This window comes from Gekko japonicus, unplaced genomic scaffold, assembly GCF_001447785.1.
Source record: "Gekko japonicus isolate JY-2015 unplaced genomic scaffold, Gekko_japonicus_V1.1 scaffold1667, whole genome shotgun sequence".
NCBI classification, from domain to species: domain Eukaryota; kingdom Metazoa; phylum Chordata; class Lepidosauria; order Squamata; family Gekkonidae; genus Gekko; species Gekko japonicus.
In genome coordinates, this window is record NW_015168702.1 from 381,492 (window position 1) to 398,221 (window position 16,730).

The 16,730-nt window shown below is 44.8% G+C and overlaps 1 protein-coding gene across 1 annotated transcript in view; it reads left to right on the forward strand.

The window, feature by feature from the left end:
• The first annotated feature begins 206 nt into the window (after positions 1 to 206).
• The window catches only part of METTL15 (methyltransferase like 15), a 37,904-nt gene continuing 21,380 nt past the window's right edge, over positions 207 to 16,730 (forward strand). Inside the window, exons 1-3 of the mRNA XM_015415508.1 lie at positions 207 to 428; positions 1,853 to 1,911; positions 12,980 to 13,198. Of these exons, the coding sequence (XP_015270994.1) occupies positions 207 to 428; positions 1,853 to 1,911; positions 12,980 to 13,198 (500 nt within the window). The remainder of the gene's footprint in view (positions 429 to 1,852; positions 1,912 to 12,979; positions 13,199 to 16,730) is intronic.

A 16,730-nucleotide genomic window follows, 5' to 3' on the forward strand; every position in this document is an offset into this window, starting at 1 on the left:
ACTTCAGAATGACAACTTTGCAGTGCATCCTACCTAGCCTCGAACAAGGAGCATGGATGGGGACCTTGGACTTGCATGATGCTTGTTTTCATATTACGATACATCATGCTCACAGAAAGTTCCTCCGTTTTGCAGTACGAGAGCACCATTATCAGCACAAAGCCCGCCCGTTCAGGCTGTCCACCACCACCCGGGTATTCACCAAAATGATGGTGGCCATGGCCGCACACCTTCATCTTCAAGGGATATGCATCTTCCCGTACATAGACGACTGGTTGCTGGTAGTGGGTTCAGAGTCCATCTTCCTCTGCCACATCGACCTTGCCCTGGAGTCCCTGAACAAGTTGGGGCTCTGCGTGAATCACAAGAAGTTGATGCTTCACCCATCCCAGACTGTCCAGTTCATTGACATGATCCTGGACTCCAGAGTGTGCAGAGCTCCCCCCCCCCCGGCTAGCCCAAGGCATCATCCCCCTTGTCCAGCTACTATGTCAGTACAGGGAAGCCTCAGCGAAGCAACTCCATGTCTCTTGGGACAGATGGCCGCCACGACTTCAGTGATCGTGTTTGCCAGACGGCGTATGAGACCTCTTAATCTTTCTAAAGATATTTCAGCCTCAGCGTCACCCTCAGTCCCAGTGCTTCACTCTCCCACCTTGAATTCTAACCTCCTTCGAATGGTGGGAAAACCCAAAAAACTTACATCAATTACCCCTTAACCCCCCACCCCATCAATGACAATCACAATGGATGCATCCCTCTGGGGATGGGGAGCACACCTAAACGGACTGTGTGGGGAAGCAGCTTAGGAGACTTCAGTGGCTCACAAGAAGGGCCTGTAAGACGGAGCTCTTCCGCCAGGCTTTTGAATAGGAGCCGCCGCTGCCACTACTACCACCAACAGTGGCCTGCACAGCAGTACCGCTGGGTGAGGCTGATTGGCCAACAAACATCGGGGCCACAGCATCCTCCCTTTTTGACTTTTTGACTCAAGGGTATGTGCAATAGGGAGAGAGGGGGTCAGTCACGTGGGATCCTTGGGCATTGCCCACTGTATTTAACTGTATTAACTGTTTTAAAATGTTTTATTGTGTTTTTATTGCACTGTGTGCCTTACTGTGGAACTACGGTGTTGTATTGCACCCGTACATTGTAAGCCACCCTGAGTCCGTGCGTGGGGAGGGCGGGGTAGAAATATAAATAAATAAATAAATAAATAAATAAATAAATAAATTTCCTAGAGCTTCTAGCCATCTGGTATGCCCTCCGGTCCTTCCTACATCTGATATCCCATCAGACGGTAGCAATCTTAATGGACAATATCACAGCTTTGTGTTATGTCAATCATCAGGGCAGCGCAGTGTCAAGAAGCCTTTGCAGGCTGGCCTTAGAGATTTGGGATGAATGCCAATCCTGGGGCGTTTTCCTGGTAGTGGCTCACCTACCTGGTTCCCTCAATGTAACTGCAGACTTCTTGAGCAGAGGGGGAGTGTCTCTTCATGAGTGGGAACTCAACTGGAAGTATCTCCAACCAGTATTCGACAGATGGGGGCATCCAGACGTGGATGTTTTTGCTACACGGCAGAACAAAAAGTGTCACCTATTTTGTTCGAGGGAGGGAATGGACACCTTATCTATAGGTGATGGTCTCCTTTACCCCTGGTCCCACCAATACCTATACCTCTTCCTACCAATCCCCTACTTACCAGAGTGTTTCACAAAATTATAACGGAAGCCCCTCATCCTTGTGACCCCATGTTGGCCCAGGCACCACTGGTTTCTCACTCTGCTGCATCTATCCAAGGGCTCCTTCATCCATATCCCAACAGTGCCGGACCTTCTCCTTGCACAGGAGGACTTGGTGCTCTACCACGATATCCTGCATCTCAAGCTCACGGCATGGAAGATCATGTGAGGTCTCTATAAGACAGGGTGGAGCATGTTTTGTTGAACTGTCATAAGCCATGTACTCGAAAGTCCTATGAAGGGAAGTGGAAAAAGTTTCTGTCCTACCTTACTGAGATTGTCCTCCCCCCTCGGATCTGGTTGCCATTTGTAGCTTTCTCTTGTCCTGTTTGGACCAGGGCCTCAGCTATACATTGGTGAGAGTGTATCTGGCAGCAATCTCGGCAAAAAAAAAACCCTCCGATTGATGGCCATTCCATGTTCACTCACCCATTCTTCAAGCATTTCTTACGAGAACTCATCCGCCTTTTTGCACCATCTCGACTCCCTACTCCAGCCTGGGACTTACCTCTCATGTTGACCAAACTTACAAGTAAGCCTTTTGAACCTAGGGCTACGTGTAGTTTACAGCTCCTGTCATGGAAAACAGCCTTTCTGGTAGCCATAACATCCGTCAGGAGGGTGAGCCATGATCCACCCTATCTAGTTTTCCACCAGACGGGTGTCACGTTAGCTCCGGACATCTTTCCTCCCTAAAGTCGTTTCGGAATTTCATTTACAAGCGAACATTGCTCTCCCTGTGTTTTTTCCTGACCCTTGGGATGATTCGGAGCGCCACCTCCACACACTAGATGAAAAGGGCTTTGCTCTTCTACCTGAAGAGGACAAGGTCATTTCGTAAATCTCCCTCCCTGTTCGTCTCCTACGCCATGCCCTTGATTGGGAGCAAGCTGTCATCACAGCGGCTGTCCAAGTGGATTGTGGAAACAATCAAACTTTGTTACCTATTAGCAAAGAAGCCCCTTCCAGGTATGCTTTATGCGCACTCCACGCAGGCGATAGCCACTTCCACGGCCTTCCTGAAGGGCACGTCGTTACATGATATCTGCAATGCAGTAACTTGGGCCACACCTCACATGTTTGTGAGACACTATGCCCTTGATGTATGTCTTCATCAGTGATCTGCAGTGGGATGGTTTGTGTTGTAGTTGGCATGCATTTGAGGACTTCCAGTTTCCTCCTCCAGGTAGGCTTGGGTTTTTTTGCTTGTTACTCTCCCAGAGGTGTGATGCACAAAGACCACAAAGAAGATAAACAGGTTGCTTACCTGTAACTGATTATCTTTGAGTGGTCATCTGTGCATTCACACCACCCACCCTCCTTCCCCTCTGCTGTCAATCCTCTAATTTATTTCATGGCTGATGGCAGTGGTCAGAAGGAACTGGTGGAATTGTCGTGCCCCTCCCCTAGTCATGCCCATTGGAGCCCTGCACATGACGGGGGAGTGGGCACAAAAATTCCCTTTGCTTTCAATTCTACCAATCGGGGTCGGCACAGGCGCATTATATCCCAGAGGTGTGAATGCACAGATGACCACTCAAAGATCATCAGTTACAGGTAAGCAACCTGTTTATTTGGGGGGTGGATCCTCTGGAGGGCAACACTGGGTGTATGTGGAAGGACTCAAAAGCAGGAATTTCCCAACCTGGAGCTGGCAACCCTAGTCAGGACTGGCCCCAATGAGTTTCTTGCAAAGGCGTGGAAAGGGTTTCATTCCTTTGTCTTTTTACTGACAGAACCAAGCTTGGTTGCCTACCAACAGCCACTGAGGGAAAAGTTAGTCCCACAGACGAGTCAAGCAGGCGAACGGTGGCTGGAGTGGGCGGGGAAGTGGAGCAGACCCAGCACCCGACCAATGGCACGCAAGTACTCTTGAGTGGTGGCTGATGGGCCAATGGCTGATGGAGCTCACTGTGGGCAGGACTCAGACAATGCAGCCAGTGGATAGGGATAGCTTCTGAGTGACACATCATGGAGCCAACTGATTTAGGAGCATGTGGAATGTTCAGAAAGTGCCACCCCAGTACTCAATTATATATAAGAAAGATAGGACATCAGAAGGCTGGGAATATTTTCAAAGTTAGTTGTATTTGAGAAGATAGTATCTTGGCAAAGTGGATTGTAATAGTCAAGAATGAAAGTCCCATCATTGAAGGGTTTTATTGTTTGTGAGATCAGTAAGATGCAAACAGCAATGCATCCTTTGCCTCACAGGGGCCTGCTACAAAAACATTCTTCCAGTATTTGCCCAGTCCATCCCAATAGTGCCGTGGCAATCCTAGATAATATGGTATAGCTGTAGAAACATGTGTCCTCACTTAACTTCCAGTTACTGAGGCATACTATTTATCTGAATTAAAACTGGGTACACACTTCTCTTATACACCCAGAAAATAGTATTACTTTTTAAATATGAAAGAAGATTACTCTCAGAGGACCCCCCTTGTGTTTCTGTGTGAGTCACTGTCCTGAGCATGTTTCCTGATTTGAAAAAGTGACTCATACAGAGATGCAAACATTGATTCTAGTGGGCACAGGCAGTTATTGAGCACAATAACAGTGTCACAGAATACATTTTGAGCATTTAGCTCCTCATTAGGGAAATATAATTTGGAAGTGTTTCTTTTCTATTTGCTTCAGAAAGAACTGCTAACATACTGTCATTTTGTGTGTAGCATTATTGCAGAAGACAGTGTTAGTAGCTTCCTCTCAAGCAAGTAAGAAAAAGAAGTATTCCTTTTACAAGTAAAATTATCAAAACACATTAGAACCATTATACTAATTATAAAGGTGTTTCCTGAACTAAGTGTAATTACTGTCTCTGCCACTTTCTTCCATGTGGTTTCATACAGACATGCAACATGCAGCCTCCTGTGGGCTTGTTGCCTTTGGGACATTACATTTTTAATTTTTGAAAAATGTTGCCACCATGTGGGCCCTAACTGTATGGAAAGACAAGATAAAAATGTTTTAAATAAATAAATGTACTTATTTATATCTCTCAGGTCTTCACAATCAGATGTATGTTGTGATTTACATGCTGGGAAATTAATTCCCAGGTATGCATAGACCACCCACACCATTTTCCCTACCTGATATGGGCAAGGGATGCTATTTGCCTTGTTGGGGAAATCTAGGCATGTACCACATGTATACATGGAGCCCCCAGTGGGACTGTTTCAGGTCAGAAAAGCAACACAGGTAGGAAAGTATAAGCCCTCTCTCCCCACGTGCCGCAGTTCCAGATCCAAATAAGGCCCTGCATACCTGGGAACTGAGTTTCCAGAAGAATTCTATTGGGTCAGACCAGTGGTCCATTCAATCCAGCATCCTGTTTCACGCAGTGGCCAACCAGCTGCCCTGTAGGACCAACAAACAGGACACAAAGGCTAAGTCCCACACCAGTGTTGTCTTTAGCACTGGTACTCAGGGGTTTACTGCCTCTGATTGTAGACAGTCGTTTTACTCATCAAGGATAGTAACCATTGATGAACCTCTTATGCATGAGTCTGTCTAAGCCACTTATAAACCCATCTATACTTGTGGCTATCACTATGTCCACTGGCAGTGAATTCCACAGTTTAATTACTTGTTTTGTCTGTCCTCAGCCTGTGGTCCATCATCTTAATTGTGTGACCCAAGTTCTAGTATTAAGGGAGGAGGGAGAAAAAGTTCTATCTACTTTCTCCATCCCATGCATAATTTTATAAACCTCTACCATATCCTACCCTTAGCCCTGTTTCTTTCTAGTATGAAAATTTAACAGATTATTCAGCCTTTCCTCATAGGAAATGTGTTCTAACCCTTTAATAACTTTAGTTCCCCTCTTCGGTACTTTTTTCTGGCTCTGCAGTATTCTTTTTGAGATAGGGTGACCAGAACTGTACAAATGAGGCCATACTGTAGCTCTATAGAAGAACATTACAGTATTGGCCATTTTATGTTCAAACCCTTTCCTAATAATCCCCAGCATGTCGTTTACCTTTTTCACTGTTACTGCACACTTATTCAACATTTTCACTGAGTTCTCTACTACAACCCCAAGTTCCCTTATAGTCTTAATCTGAGCCAGTCCATAAAGCATATGCTTTATGTTAGGATTTCTTACTCCTATGTGGAGGAGTGAGGTATCAAACCCAATTTGCCCAGATTAGACTCTGTGCTCCTAACCACTACACCAAACTGGCTCTCATAATCCGTTTTTAAAAATTGGTGTGATGTTTGCCACTTTCCAATTCTCTAGTACAGCAGCTGATTTTAGTGACATTATGTATATTGAGCAAAGTTTGAGTCCAGTGGCACCTTTAAGACCAACAAAGTTTAATTCTGGGTTTAAGCTTTTGTGTGCATGCACATAGATATCTTTATCTTCTGTACCTGAAAAAGTGTGTATGTGCACAAAAGCTTATACCCAGAATAAAATTTTGTTGATCTTAAAGGTGCCACTGGACTCAAACTTTGTTCTGTTGGTTCAGACCAACACATCTATCTCTCTGAATTATATATACTGGTTAATAAATCAACAATTTCATATTTGATTTCCTTAAGAACTATGGCTACATGCCATGTAGATGTGGAAATTCTTCTCTCATCACCTCTTTTTGACTTAAGTTTTCAGATACCTTCTCCCAAAATAGCTGCTCCAGTATGGGTATGTGACCCACATTTTCCAATGTGAAAACTGATGCAAAAAATTCATTCAGTTTGGTGTAGTGGTTAGGAGTGCAGACTCTAATCTGGGAGAACTGGGTTTGATTCCCCACTCTTCCACATGCAGCTGCTGGGTGACCTTGGGCAAGCCACAGTTCTCTCAGCTGTTCTCTCAAGAGCAGTTCTCAAAGAGCTCTCTCAGCCCCACCTACCTCACAGGGTGTCTGTTGTGGGGAGAGGAAAGAGATTGTAAGCCACTCTGAGACTCTTGAGTGAATGGCGGGGTATAAATCCAATCTCCTCCTTCTCCTCCTCCTCCTCCTCCTCCTTCAACATCTCCATCTCCCTGTCTTCCTAAAGTGATCCTTCACCATGCAGCATCCTAGTCACCTCCCTAGCCAGTTTCCTGCTCCTTATATATTTGACAAAATGCTTACTATTTTTAATAGTACATCCTCCTTTTCTTTTCCTTTTTTGGCTTGCTTTATTGTGAATTTACATTAGTTTGACAGATACAGTTATTTTCTCCAGAGGATCTCTGTCATCTGAAGATCAGTTGTAATTCTGATAGATCCTTGGACCCCACCTGGAGTCTGGCAACCGTACCCTCACCTTTTGAGGGAGCCCATTCCACAAAGCCAGAGCCATGATATGAAAGGCCTGGGCTCTGGTTGATGCTAGACAGGCTACCTTAAGTGATGGAATAGCCAACAGTTGGCTGCCTAATGACCGTAGTCTAGAAACCTTGTTTCTATATAATGACTTGAACATAGGGTTGTCATTCCCCAGGTCCAGGCAGGGAATCCCCCAGTTTTGGGGGCTTCTGCCCACCGCCAGCCAGCTGGCCAGCGGGGGAAACCCCACCCACAAACAGCAAAGTCCTCGACGTGATGACATCACTCAATTTTACTACAGAGTTTCACCCAAAAACAAGACCATCATCCCTGATGTCGCCAGTGTGATGAGATCACTTCCGGGTGACATCAGCACATCGGAGACATTCCCACCCACTCCCGGAACACCTCCCAGATTGCCGGCAAGACAAGGGAACCTGGCAACCCTACTTGAACACATACTTGCCCAGGGAAAGAAACTCCCCCCATGGACTTGTTATGCAGGTAGACTCTGGGCCCTAAGATGTACTTAAAAATGGGGGTGAATTATTGTTTTCCCAATCAAAACCATGAGGCAGATCCCAAGATAAAGACAGAAATAAGTGAAGTGATTAAAGTAAAAGATATTGTAACAGTGTATGACTTCAACCGTGCTCACACTCACTTGTTGTTAATCACCAAGCACTCCACCCCTGTGATCTTAGCATGGAATCTTCTACCATTAGTATATAGGCTCTGGTACATTGTTTCCTCCATAAGGATCCCTATCTTCCTTGGACCTTAAGGTTCCTCACACATCTCCCCTTAACTACCTTGTGCTTATTCTCAAATTTTCCCCTACTCCACCAATATTTTCTCCAGAGTCAACAGCACTATGCCTTTGAAATGGCTCATTCCAAAGTGGAGGCTGCTCAGCTTCTGCCACCTTTTCCCCAGGAATTAGTTTAAGAGCATCTCTGCCACCTTTTTGATAGTAAACCACGGAAGCCTGATTCCCTTTTGGTTCAAGTAAAACCCATTTCTTTTGTACAGGCTCAGCTTCTCTCAGAAAGTTTGTTTGTTTATTTATTTTATTATTTGTATTTATAGCCCGCCCATCCCGCAAGTGGGCTCAAGGTGGGATGTATCAGGGTAATAATACAATAAATGCAGATAGAAAATTAAAACACAATAATGGACTTTAAAAACAGTGATCACAGTTCAGCAAAGTCAACTGACTGAGGTTGCCTAGCATATTGTTTGGCTTGATATGTGGATGACAGCAACCTGATACCTCAGCCAAAAGCCTGATGGAACAGCTCCATCTTGCAGGCCCTGTGGAATTAAAAAAGATCCCGCAGGGCCCTGATCTCAACAGGGAGCATGTTCCACCAGGCAGGGGCCTGGTCGAGGCAAGATGGATGTCCTTTAGGCCAGGGACAACCAGAAGAAGTTGGTCCATAGAGCATAACACTCTTCAGGGTGTATACAGGAAGAGGCGGGCCCTCAGATATGTTGGTCCCAGGCTGTGTAAAGCTTTAAAGCTATTACCAACACCTTGAAGTCAACCAGCAACCAATGTAGTTGGCAGAGCACGTGCTGGATGTGAGCCCACATAGGCATCAATGTCAGCAGGCGCACCTCCGCATTTTGCACCAGCTGTAATTTCCAGGTCAGCCTCAATAGTAAGCCTACGTAGAGCAAATTGCAGTAATCAATCCTGGAAGTGACCATTGCATGGATCACTGTGGCTAAGTCCTGGGGGGAGAGGGAAGGTTTCAGTAACCTAATCTGCCTAAAATGGAAAATGCAGATCTGGCAAATGCAGTACCCTTTGCCTCCACAGAAAGGGAGGCATCCAGTGTTACTCCAAGGCTCCTCACTTTCTGGGTTGGCACCAAAGGCACCCCTTCCAGCATGGGGAGTCTGATACCCACATCCATTCCCTCTGACCCAGGTACAGAACCTCCATCTTCAATAGATTTAACTTCAACCAGCTCTGCCATAACTATCCAGCCACAACATCCAAAGCCTTGGCCAGAATGCCAGGGGCAGAAGACAGATGGCTGTCCATTAACAGATAGAGCTGGGTGTCATTGGCATATTGATGGCAACCCAGCCCATAATTCCTGACTACCTGGATGAGGGAGCGCATATAGATCTTGAATAACATTGGTGAGAGGATCGCCCCTTGCGGTACTCCACATTCAAGTGGGTATTGCGGGGAGACCCTTTCACCAAGTGACACCCTATGTCCCCGACCATGGAGAAAGGAGGGGAACCATTTTAGGGCAGTCCCCCAAACTCCCACGTTGGCAAGATGGTCGGTCAGCAGATCATAGTTGACCGTGTCGAATGCTGCTGTTAGATCTAATAGCAACAGCAGTGCCAACCCTCCCCTGTCCAGCTGCCTATGGTCATCTGTAAAGGCAACCAGAGCCATCTCTGTCCCATGGCCAGGGCGGAAGCCAGAATGGAAAGGATTAAGGATGGAAGCATTCTCTAGGAAATCTTGGAGTTGTTCGGCCACCGTTCTCTCAACCAGGAAGTTCCCCAGTCCCTAACAAATCTAAACCCTTCCTTTCAGCACCACTTTCTCATCTATGCATTGAGATACCTAATCTATGCCTGTCTAGTTGATCCTGTGTGTGGAACCATTAGCTGTTCTGAGAACACTACCATGGAGGTTCTGACCTTTAAGCTTTTGCCTAGAAACCTAAATTTTCCCTCCAGGATCATATGGCTACGTTTCCCAATATCATTGGTACCAACATGCACCATGACTGTTGACTCCTCTCCTGCACTAGCTATCAGCCTATCTAGACAGTATGTGATGTCTGCAGCCATCACAGAACTTGAGACACACATACCTGATCACATGGAAAATATAACATAGTTAGGCCCTGTATCAGAAGTAATTTCACATTCAAGCTGTGGTCAGTGCAAACCAGGACAGAATTAACAGTGGATGCTGATTAGAAAGGTGTGAGGCCAGAGCAGTAGGTAATACAGAGATGCAGCAGGCAGCCACTTCTGTGAATGTATCCTTTGGCTTTCTTGTTACACAGTACTGTACCATTTTACTTGCTACACACAGTCTGGGAATTACTCCTGTAGATGGCAGGTCTCCCTACCAACTTGGCAGGAGAGAAGACTGTCTCCTTCTCTTTCCCCCCCTCCCCGCCGTCTGTCCATCCCTGTGGTTTGAAATGTGATCTCCCAACTTTGTTCAGCTCACTTTCACCTAGGTTTTACTCAGCAACTTTGCTGTCAGTTAATAATAAATACTCCAATGGCTAGTTTTGAATTTTTAAACTGTAGGGGGGGACAGCTTCATGCTCCTGTAAATTTTGAAGTTTATTTTCATAACTTAAACCTCACATTTTAGAGCTTGCATATTGTATTCTAAGAAGCCCTTATATCTGACCAAGTTTAGTAGTACAAATTTTGAAATAAGTGGTCTGGGACTCACAGAAGCTTCACATAAATTAATTAGCCTTTAGTGTACTACAGGACTCTGTTATTTCTTACAGAGATTTTCATTTGTTCCTTTATGGAAAAAAACAAACCTGAGCATTGATTCCTATATTAAACTGCATATTAATGAATTGTCAGATATTTGTCTGGTAGATGGTGTTCTGCAATTCAAGATCTAGCCAAATTATTGGGAACTGCAGATGTATCTTTGCAAGATTCCTGCTGTTCCAAGCAACACTGTCTTCTGGAGCTGAGCTGGTGGTGTTTGTTCAATGCCCAGAATATCCAGGTGTTTCTTGAGACTCCTAGGCACTGCTCCAAGGGCTCTAATGACAACTGGCATGATGGTAACCTTCTTCTCTCAGAGGCCCTCTAACTCTATTCATAGGTCTTGGTATTTTGTGATCCTTTCCTGTTATTCCTTTTCTATTCTGCTATCTCCTGGAATTGCAGTGTCAATGGTCCAAACCCTATTTCTCATTTTTTTCCTACAAATTACAGTAGCTAGCTCCAACTATCAATCTAGCCACAGCGTTCTGCATTAGCTTCAGCTTCTGAATACTCTTCAAGGGTAGCCCCAAGTCCGGTTTAGGGGTAACTAAGGCATAGATCACTGTGGCTAGATCTGACTGAATCAGGAATGGTTGCAGCTAACACAACAGCCAAGCCTGAGCAAAAGCACTATGGATACATGGTGTTCAAAGGTGACAGCTGTGTCGAGCAGCACTCCCAAGCTGTGAATCTGTCTTTTTAAGGGGCATATAATCCCATCCAAGATGCGGGAGATCTGAAGCCCCTGGCTTGCCTTTCTACTAATGCAGATAACCTCTGTGTTGTCAGGATTAAGTTTCAGCTTGTTCAGCCTCATCCAGCCCAAACAGTGGTTCAGAACATCAACACCCTCCTCAGAATTAGATGGGAAAGAAAGGTGACACCTATTGGTGACACAGCAACCCAAACCTCTTGATGACCTCTCCCAGTGGCTTCACATAGATGTTAAACAGTGAGGAGGATGAGATCAAACCCTGCAAAACCCTACAGGCCAATGGCCATGGGTCAGAGGAGGAATTCACCAGCATCACCTTAGACCAGGGTTGCCAGGTACACTCACCTGACTGGCAAGGGGCTCCCAGCCCACTCCCAGGAGACCAGAAGTGGTTTCAGGCCACTTCCACCAGAAATGCCCACCCTGATGTGCTCATGTCATCCAGTAAGCACATCGGGGACGTCTGGGAGCACCGCTCTGGTATTTGGGAACCTCTATGTAAATGTGGCCGAATTTACCATAGAGTTTGCCCAAATACCAGAGTGTCCGGAGAGTCAGGTTTTCTCCTTGATCAAGCAAAGACTTACTGATATTGAGATACAAGAATGGAAAAGCCTTGCCTCTGGCCGTTATTCCCCAGTACATTGGGAGCTTTCCTCTGGTCCTATCTTCCCTGAACATTTCTCTTGTTATTTTGATCCTCACGTTCATAGGGCATTCATGCTAGCCCGTTTTAACATTCTCGTATCTATGGTGTTATATGGGAGATTTAAGAAAATTCCATACTCAGGCTGTGTCCATGTGGGATGAGCAAGATTGAAGATAACTATCACATTAATTTGCATTGTAAATTTTATTATCTTCATGCTGTATTTTTAAAGCCTTTTTGCTACCTTTGGAGGGTCGATCTGAGGACTGTAAGTCCTTCACACTTTTAGCTTCAAATAAGAGTGAAGTCACTTAATCTGTTGCGAAATTCCTCTACCATGCCTCTAGGAGATGTTCTTTCTGACCACAGAGTCTATTGTAATCTATTTGGAGTCATGCATTTATGCCAATAAAGGTTTTGTGATTCATGATTTGATACCAGAGCGTCACCTCCAGATGCCTCCAACATGCCTACGTCACTTCCAGGTGACCTCAGGGATTTCCCCCTGTCAGCCAGGTGGCTGGCGGTACGGAAGCATCCCCCAAAAGCACAGGTTCTCCCATCCCCGGCAGGGGTCTGGGAATCCTAAACCTACCTGATAGTAGTCAAAGCACCATAACAGTCCCAGAACCGAGAGGTGACTCAGTAGGATATTATGGCCAATGGTATCAATGGCCTCTGAGAGATCCACAGAACTAGCAGGGTCGCATTCCCTCTGTCTAGTTCTTGATAGAAGTCATCAACCAAGTCAATTTACAGTCTCTGTTTCAAATCCCAGGCTTAAACCAGATTGAAATGGATCCTGAAAATCAGTCTCTTCTAAGAGCCACTGGAGCTGAGAAGTAAGAAACCACTCTATCACCTTGCCCAAGTATGGAAGATTGGAGACTGGCTGGAAGTTCTCCAACCTAGTAGGGCTTAGGGAGAATTTCCCCCAAAAAACAGGTCTAATCACTGCCTCTAATCACTGTATTTCAGTAGCACTAGGAATGAGAATAACTGGGAGATAAGGGGACTGTTTGATAGTGTTTTCTGATTGCTGGCTTCTGATTGAGATGCTGGTTAGAAATGAGGAGTAAATATTATCCTGATTCTGAGAGGCTTTTTCTCTGATTCTTCTTACAGGCAACAAATCCAAGCTCTTCTAGGACGATTTAGTCAAGCAGAAGCCTTGTTAACTTCTGCAGGAGTGCAACAAGGGGGTCTGGACGGAGTTCTTTTGGATGCTGGTTGCTCTTCTATGCAACTGGATACTCCAGAAAGAGGTTTTTCCTTGCGAAAAGATGGCCCTTTGGACATGAGGATGGATGGTGGCAGGTATATATTGATAAACCATTTCTTCCTTCCAACAAGAAATCAATTTCTCAACAGCCCACTAGATTTAATTTCCTTTTGAGGCTGCAGAACTCTGATCACACCCCCACATATACCTCTGCATATACATAATAAATCAGCTTTTATTGCCTTCGGCAAAATAGTTTTCTTTATGCTGTGCACTGAGGCCTTACTGGTAGATTGTTTTTTTAAAATGTATACTGGACTGTTACAGATGTTTGCAATAGCATGAATTCGACTGGTAGCATTTATACTTGAAATGACAGAGGATAACGAGCAATTTGTAAAAGAGTGACATAGAACTGGAATATTCACAGAAGTTATACAGGAGTATAACCAATAAGATTGTTCCTATAGAAGCATATTGCTTATCCTTGAAATTAAACTGATGATGGCCTTCTGCTATTTTAAGGAACTGTAATAAACCTCTGAGCAGTTCACATTTTAAAACTGTTTTCAAGGTATTTACAGATGCCTACATGGACAGCAGTTAATGATGTCTCTGTGGCGAACACGCTACTTTGTGTTTCTATGAAGCATATCAGAACGTGATATTATGTGCTTATATTAACACTACCTTTCATTGAGATCTTCCACAGCTCAACATAGCCTAGCAAGAATATGTAACAATAAACAGCAAGATGCAAACAGTGTTTTTTTAAAAAAAATAGATTCCATATCACAGTCTAGAAGCAGATACACCAGTTGCAGCCAGTGTTCCCTCTAAGCTGAGGTAGTGTGAACTAGCTCAGTTTTTTAGCCTCTGGCTCACACACTTTTGTCTTAGCTCAGGGAGGATGGCTCCAGAGCAAACTAATTTATGCAGTAGCCAAATTGCTCACTCCCAATTGTAATGCCAGTAGCTCACAAAGTAGAATTTTTGCTTACAAGACCCCACAGCTTAGAGGGAGCATTGCGAGCTACTACTGTTGATAATGGTAGCAAACTAGTACACATAATGGCTGGGAAGACTAAAATTGCTTGTTTGCTATTGCACAGACTTAAATATATATATACTAATAATGAAGTCGGCCAAATCTTTGGATACTTAAATCCAGAGACTGAAATGGTGAATGGGCAAGACCAGTGCTCTTTTCGTAGCAGGAACTCCTTTGCATATTAGGCCACACACCCCTAATGCAGCCAATCCTCCAAGAGCTTACGGAGCTCTTCTTACAGGAGCTACTGTAAGCTCTTGGAGGATTGGCTACATTAGGGGTGTGTCGCTTAATATGCAAATGAGTACCTGCTACAAAAAGAGCCCTAAAAACCAGGGCTCTACTGGTAGCAGGAGCTCCTTTGCATATTAGGCCACACCCTCTAGTGTAGCCAATCCTCCAAGAGCTTACAGAGCTCTTCTTACTGGGGCCACTGTAAGCTCTTGGAGGACTGGCTACACTGAGTGCCCTCAGTGGCTGTTGCTACACAACCACAGTATTCCAGGCTGGGTTTCTGTGAGTAAAAAGGCAGGGCAAGAGGGCAGGGTCCTTTCCAACCTATTTTGGCCTTTGAGGGAGTTCTGCTTGGGGATAGGCCTGAGGCTAGGAAATTCATGGCGAGTTTGTGGTGCAGTCTGAGGAGGGCAGGGTTTGGGGTGGGAGAGGCCTCAGCCAAACATAACACCATAGAGATCATCCTCCAAAGCAGTCATTTTCTCCAGGGGGACAGATCTCTGTCATCTGGAGATCAGTTATAATTAGGGACGGGCACGCTCCAGAAAAATGGCAGTTCATTGAGGTTCGGAGGTTTGTGGGGTTTACGGACCCCCAAACCATGAACCATCTTTAGTGGACCGAGTCATGATCTGTTTGGTCTGTGATGCCGTGCAGCTTACAAAGCCATTTAAAGGGAAGGCATCCCCTTTAAATTATTTTTGCAAAGCCATGTGGTGTGCGAGTGAAGGCCAAGCAGCGACTTCACCCACTTCTGGTTCACTTCACCAGAAATGGGTGAAGTCACCACTTGGCCTTCACTCATGAACACATTCCCTTTAATGGCTTTTGCAAAGCCACGTGGCACACGGTGAAGCCCAAGCAGCGACTTCACCCACTTCCAAGTGGGTAAACTTGCCACTCGGCCTTCACTCACCTGCCATGTGGCTTAGCAAAATCCTCACTAGCATGGACCTTACAAATCTCCTGGGAGGGTGGTGTACTCATGGGAGGTCCATCTTAGCAGGATGGCATGGACCAGGCTCACAGACCACAAACCGGGCCCCAGTCCATGGAAACATTAGGACCGTGGTCCGGTCCATGCCCATCCCTATTTGTAATACTGGAAGATCTCCAAACTCCACCCTCCAAAGCAGCCATTTTCTCCAGTGGAACTAGGGTTGCCAACCTCCATTACCTGCAGGGAATACAGTGCGCAAGTGAAATATGGACATGGATTGATTATGGAACAGGACTTAAAAATTTAGAACCTCGGGAATCTTTCAAAACACTTGGCACAGGCACTTTTTCTGTGTAATTATAACATGGATGTTAACACTGCTTATGATTTATAAGACTGTTTACACTAAATGTATTAATGATATCACAGTTGTATGTAGTTCGATTGTTTCACCTTATCCTGTGATCTCTCTTTGTTAAAAACCTCCAGGTGGGGGCTGGAGATCACCTGGAATTACAACTGCCCTCAAGATGACAGGGATCAGTTCCCCTGGGAAAAATGACTGCTTTTGAGGATGGACTCTATGGCATTATACCCTGCTGAGATTGCCTCCCTCCACAGACCTTGCCGTCCTAAGGTTCCACCCCCAAATCTCCACGAATTTCCCATTCTGAACCTGGGGAACTGATCTCTGTAGCTGTGAGATCCATTATGATTCCAAGAGCTCTCCAGGTTGGCAACCTTATAAGGAGAAAAGGAAGCAGAAAAAAGGAAGAGGCTATGGGGGCTTTCAGAAAGGAGAAGGAGAAAATAGTGGGGGAGGGGGAAGTGAGATAACGCCTGCAAGTCCTAGTGGTTTTCCCACTTGTAACATACTTATGCCAGGAAAAAGTGAATGAATGAAAACAAAATCCTAACAGTAGTTGGATGCAAAATGCTGTGTGAATTTTTCTAAATATTACCTTAGACAGAGAACTTGTGGTATAGATTTTAGTTAATGTATCCAACAATGTTACAGCCTAAGCCAAGGGCTCCATGAATGCCATTTAAAAACAAGCTGATTTCACATTAAAGACGATTGACTATTAAACCAGACTGCCAAAAGAATAAGTGAACCCCCACTCTCACTTCCCCCCCAAAAACCAAAATACTTAAAACTTGAAGTGAAATTGGTTGACTTATAATAGCTCAGATGTGGAGAAAATCTTAGTTTAAAAAAATCAGATGAAGTCAAACTAAATTATCCCACAATAAAAAGCAATGCAAAGGGAAACTTTTTGATACATCTGCCTTTTACTCTGAAACAACTATTAATTTTTAAGCATTTTCCTTGCAGATAGTATATTATAGAATTGTATTTTTACAGAAGAATAGCATCTAAGAAATTGGGAAGGAGGTTAGG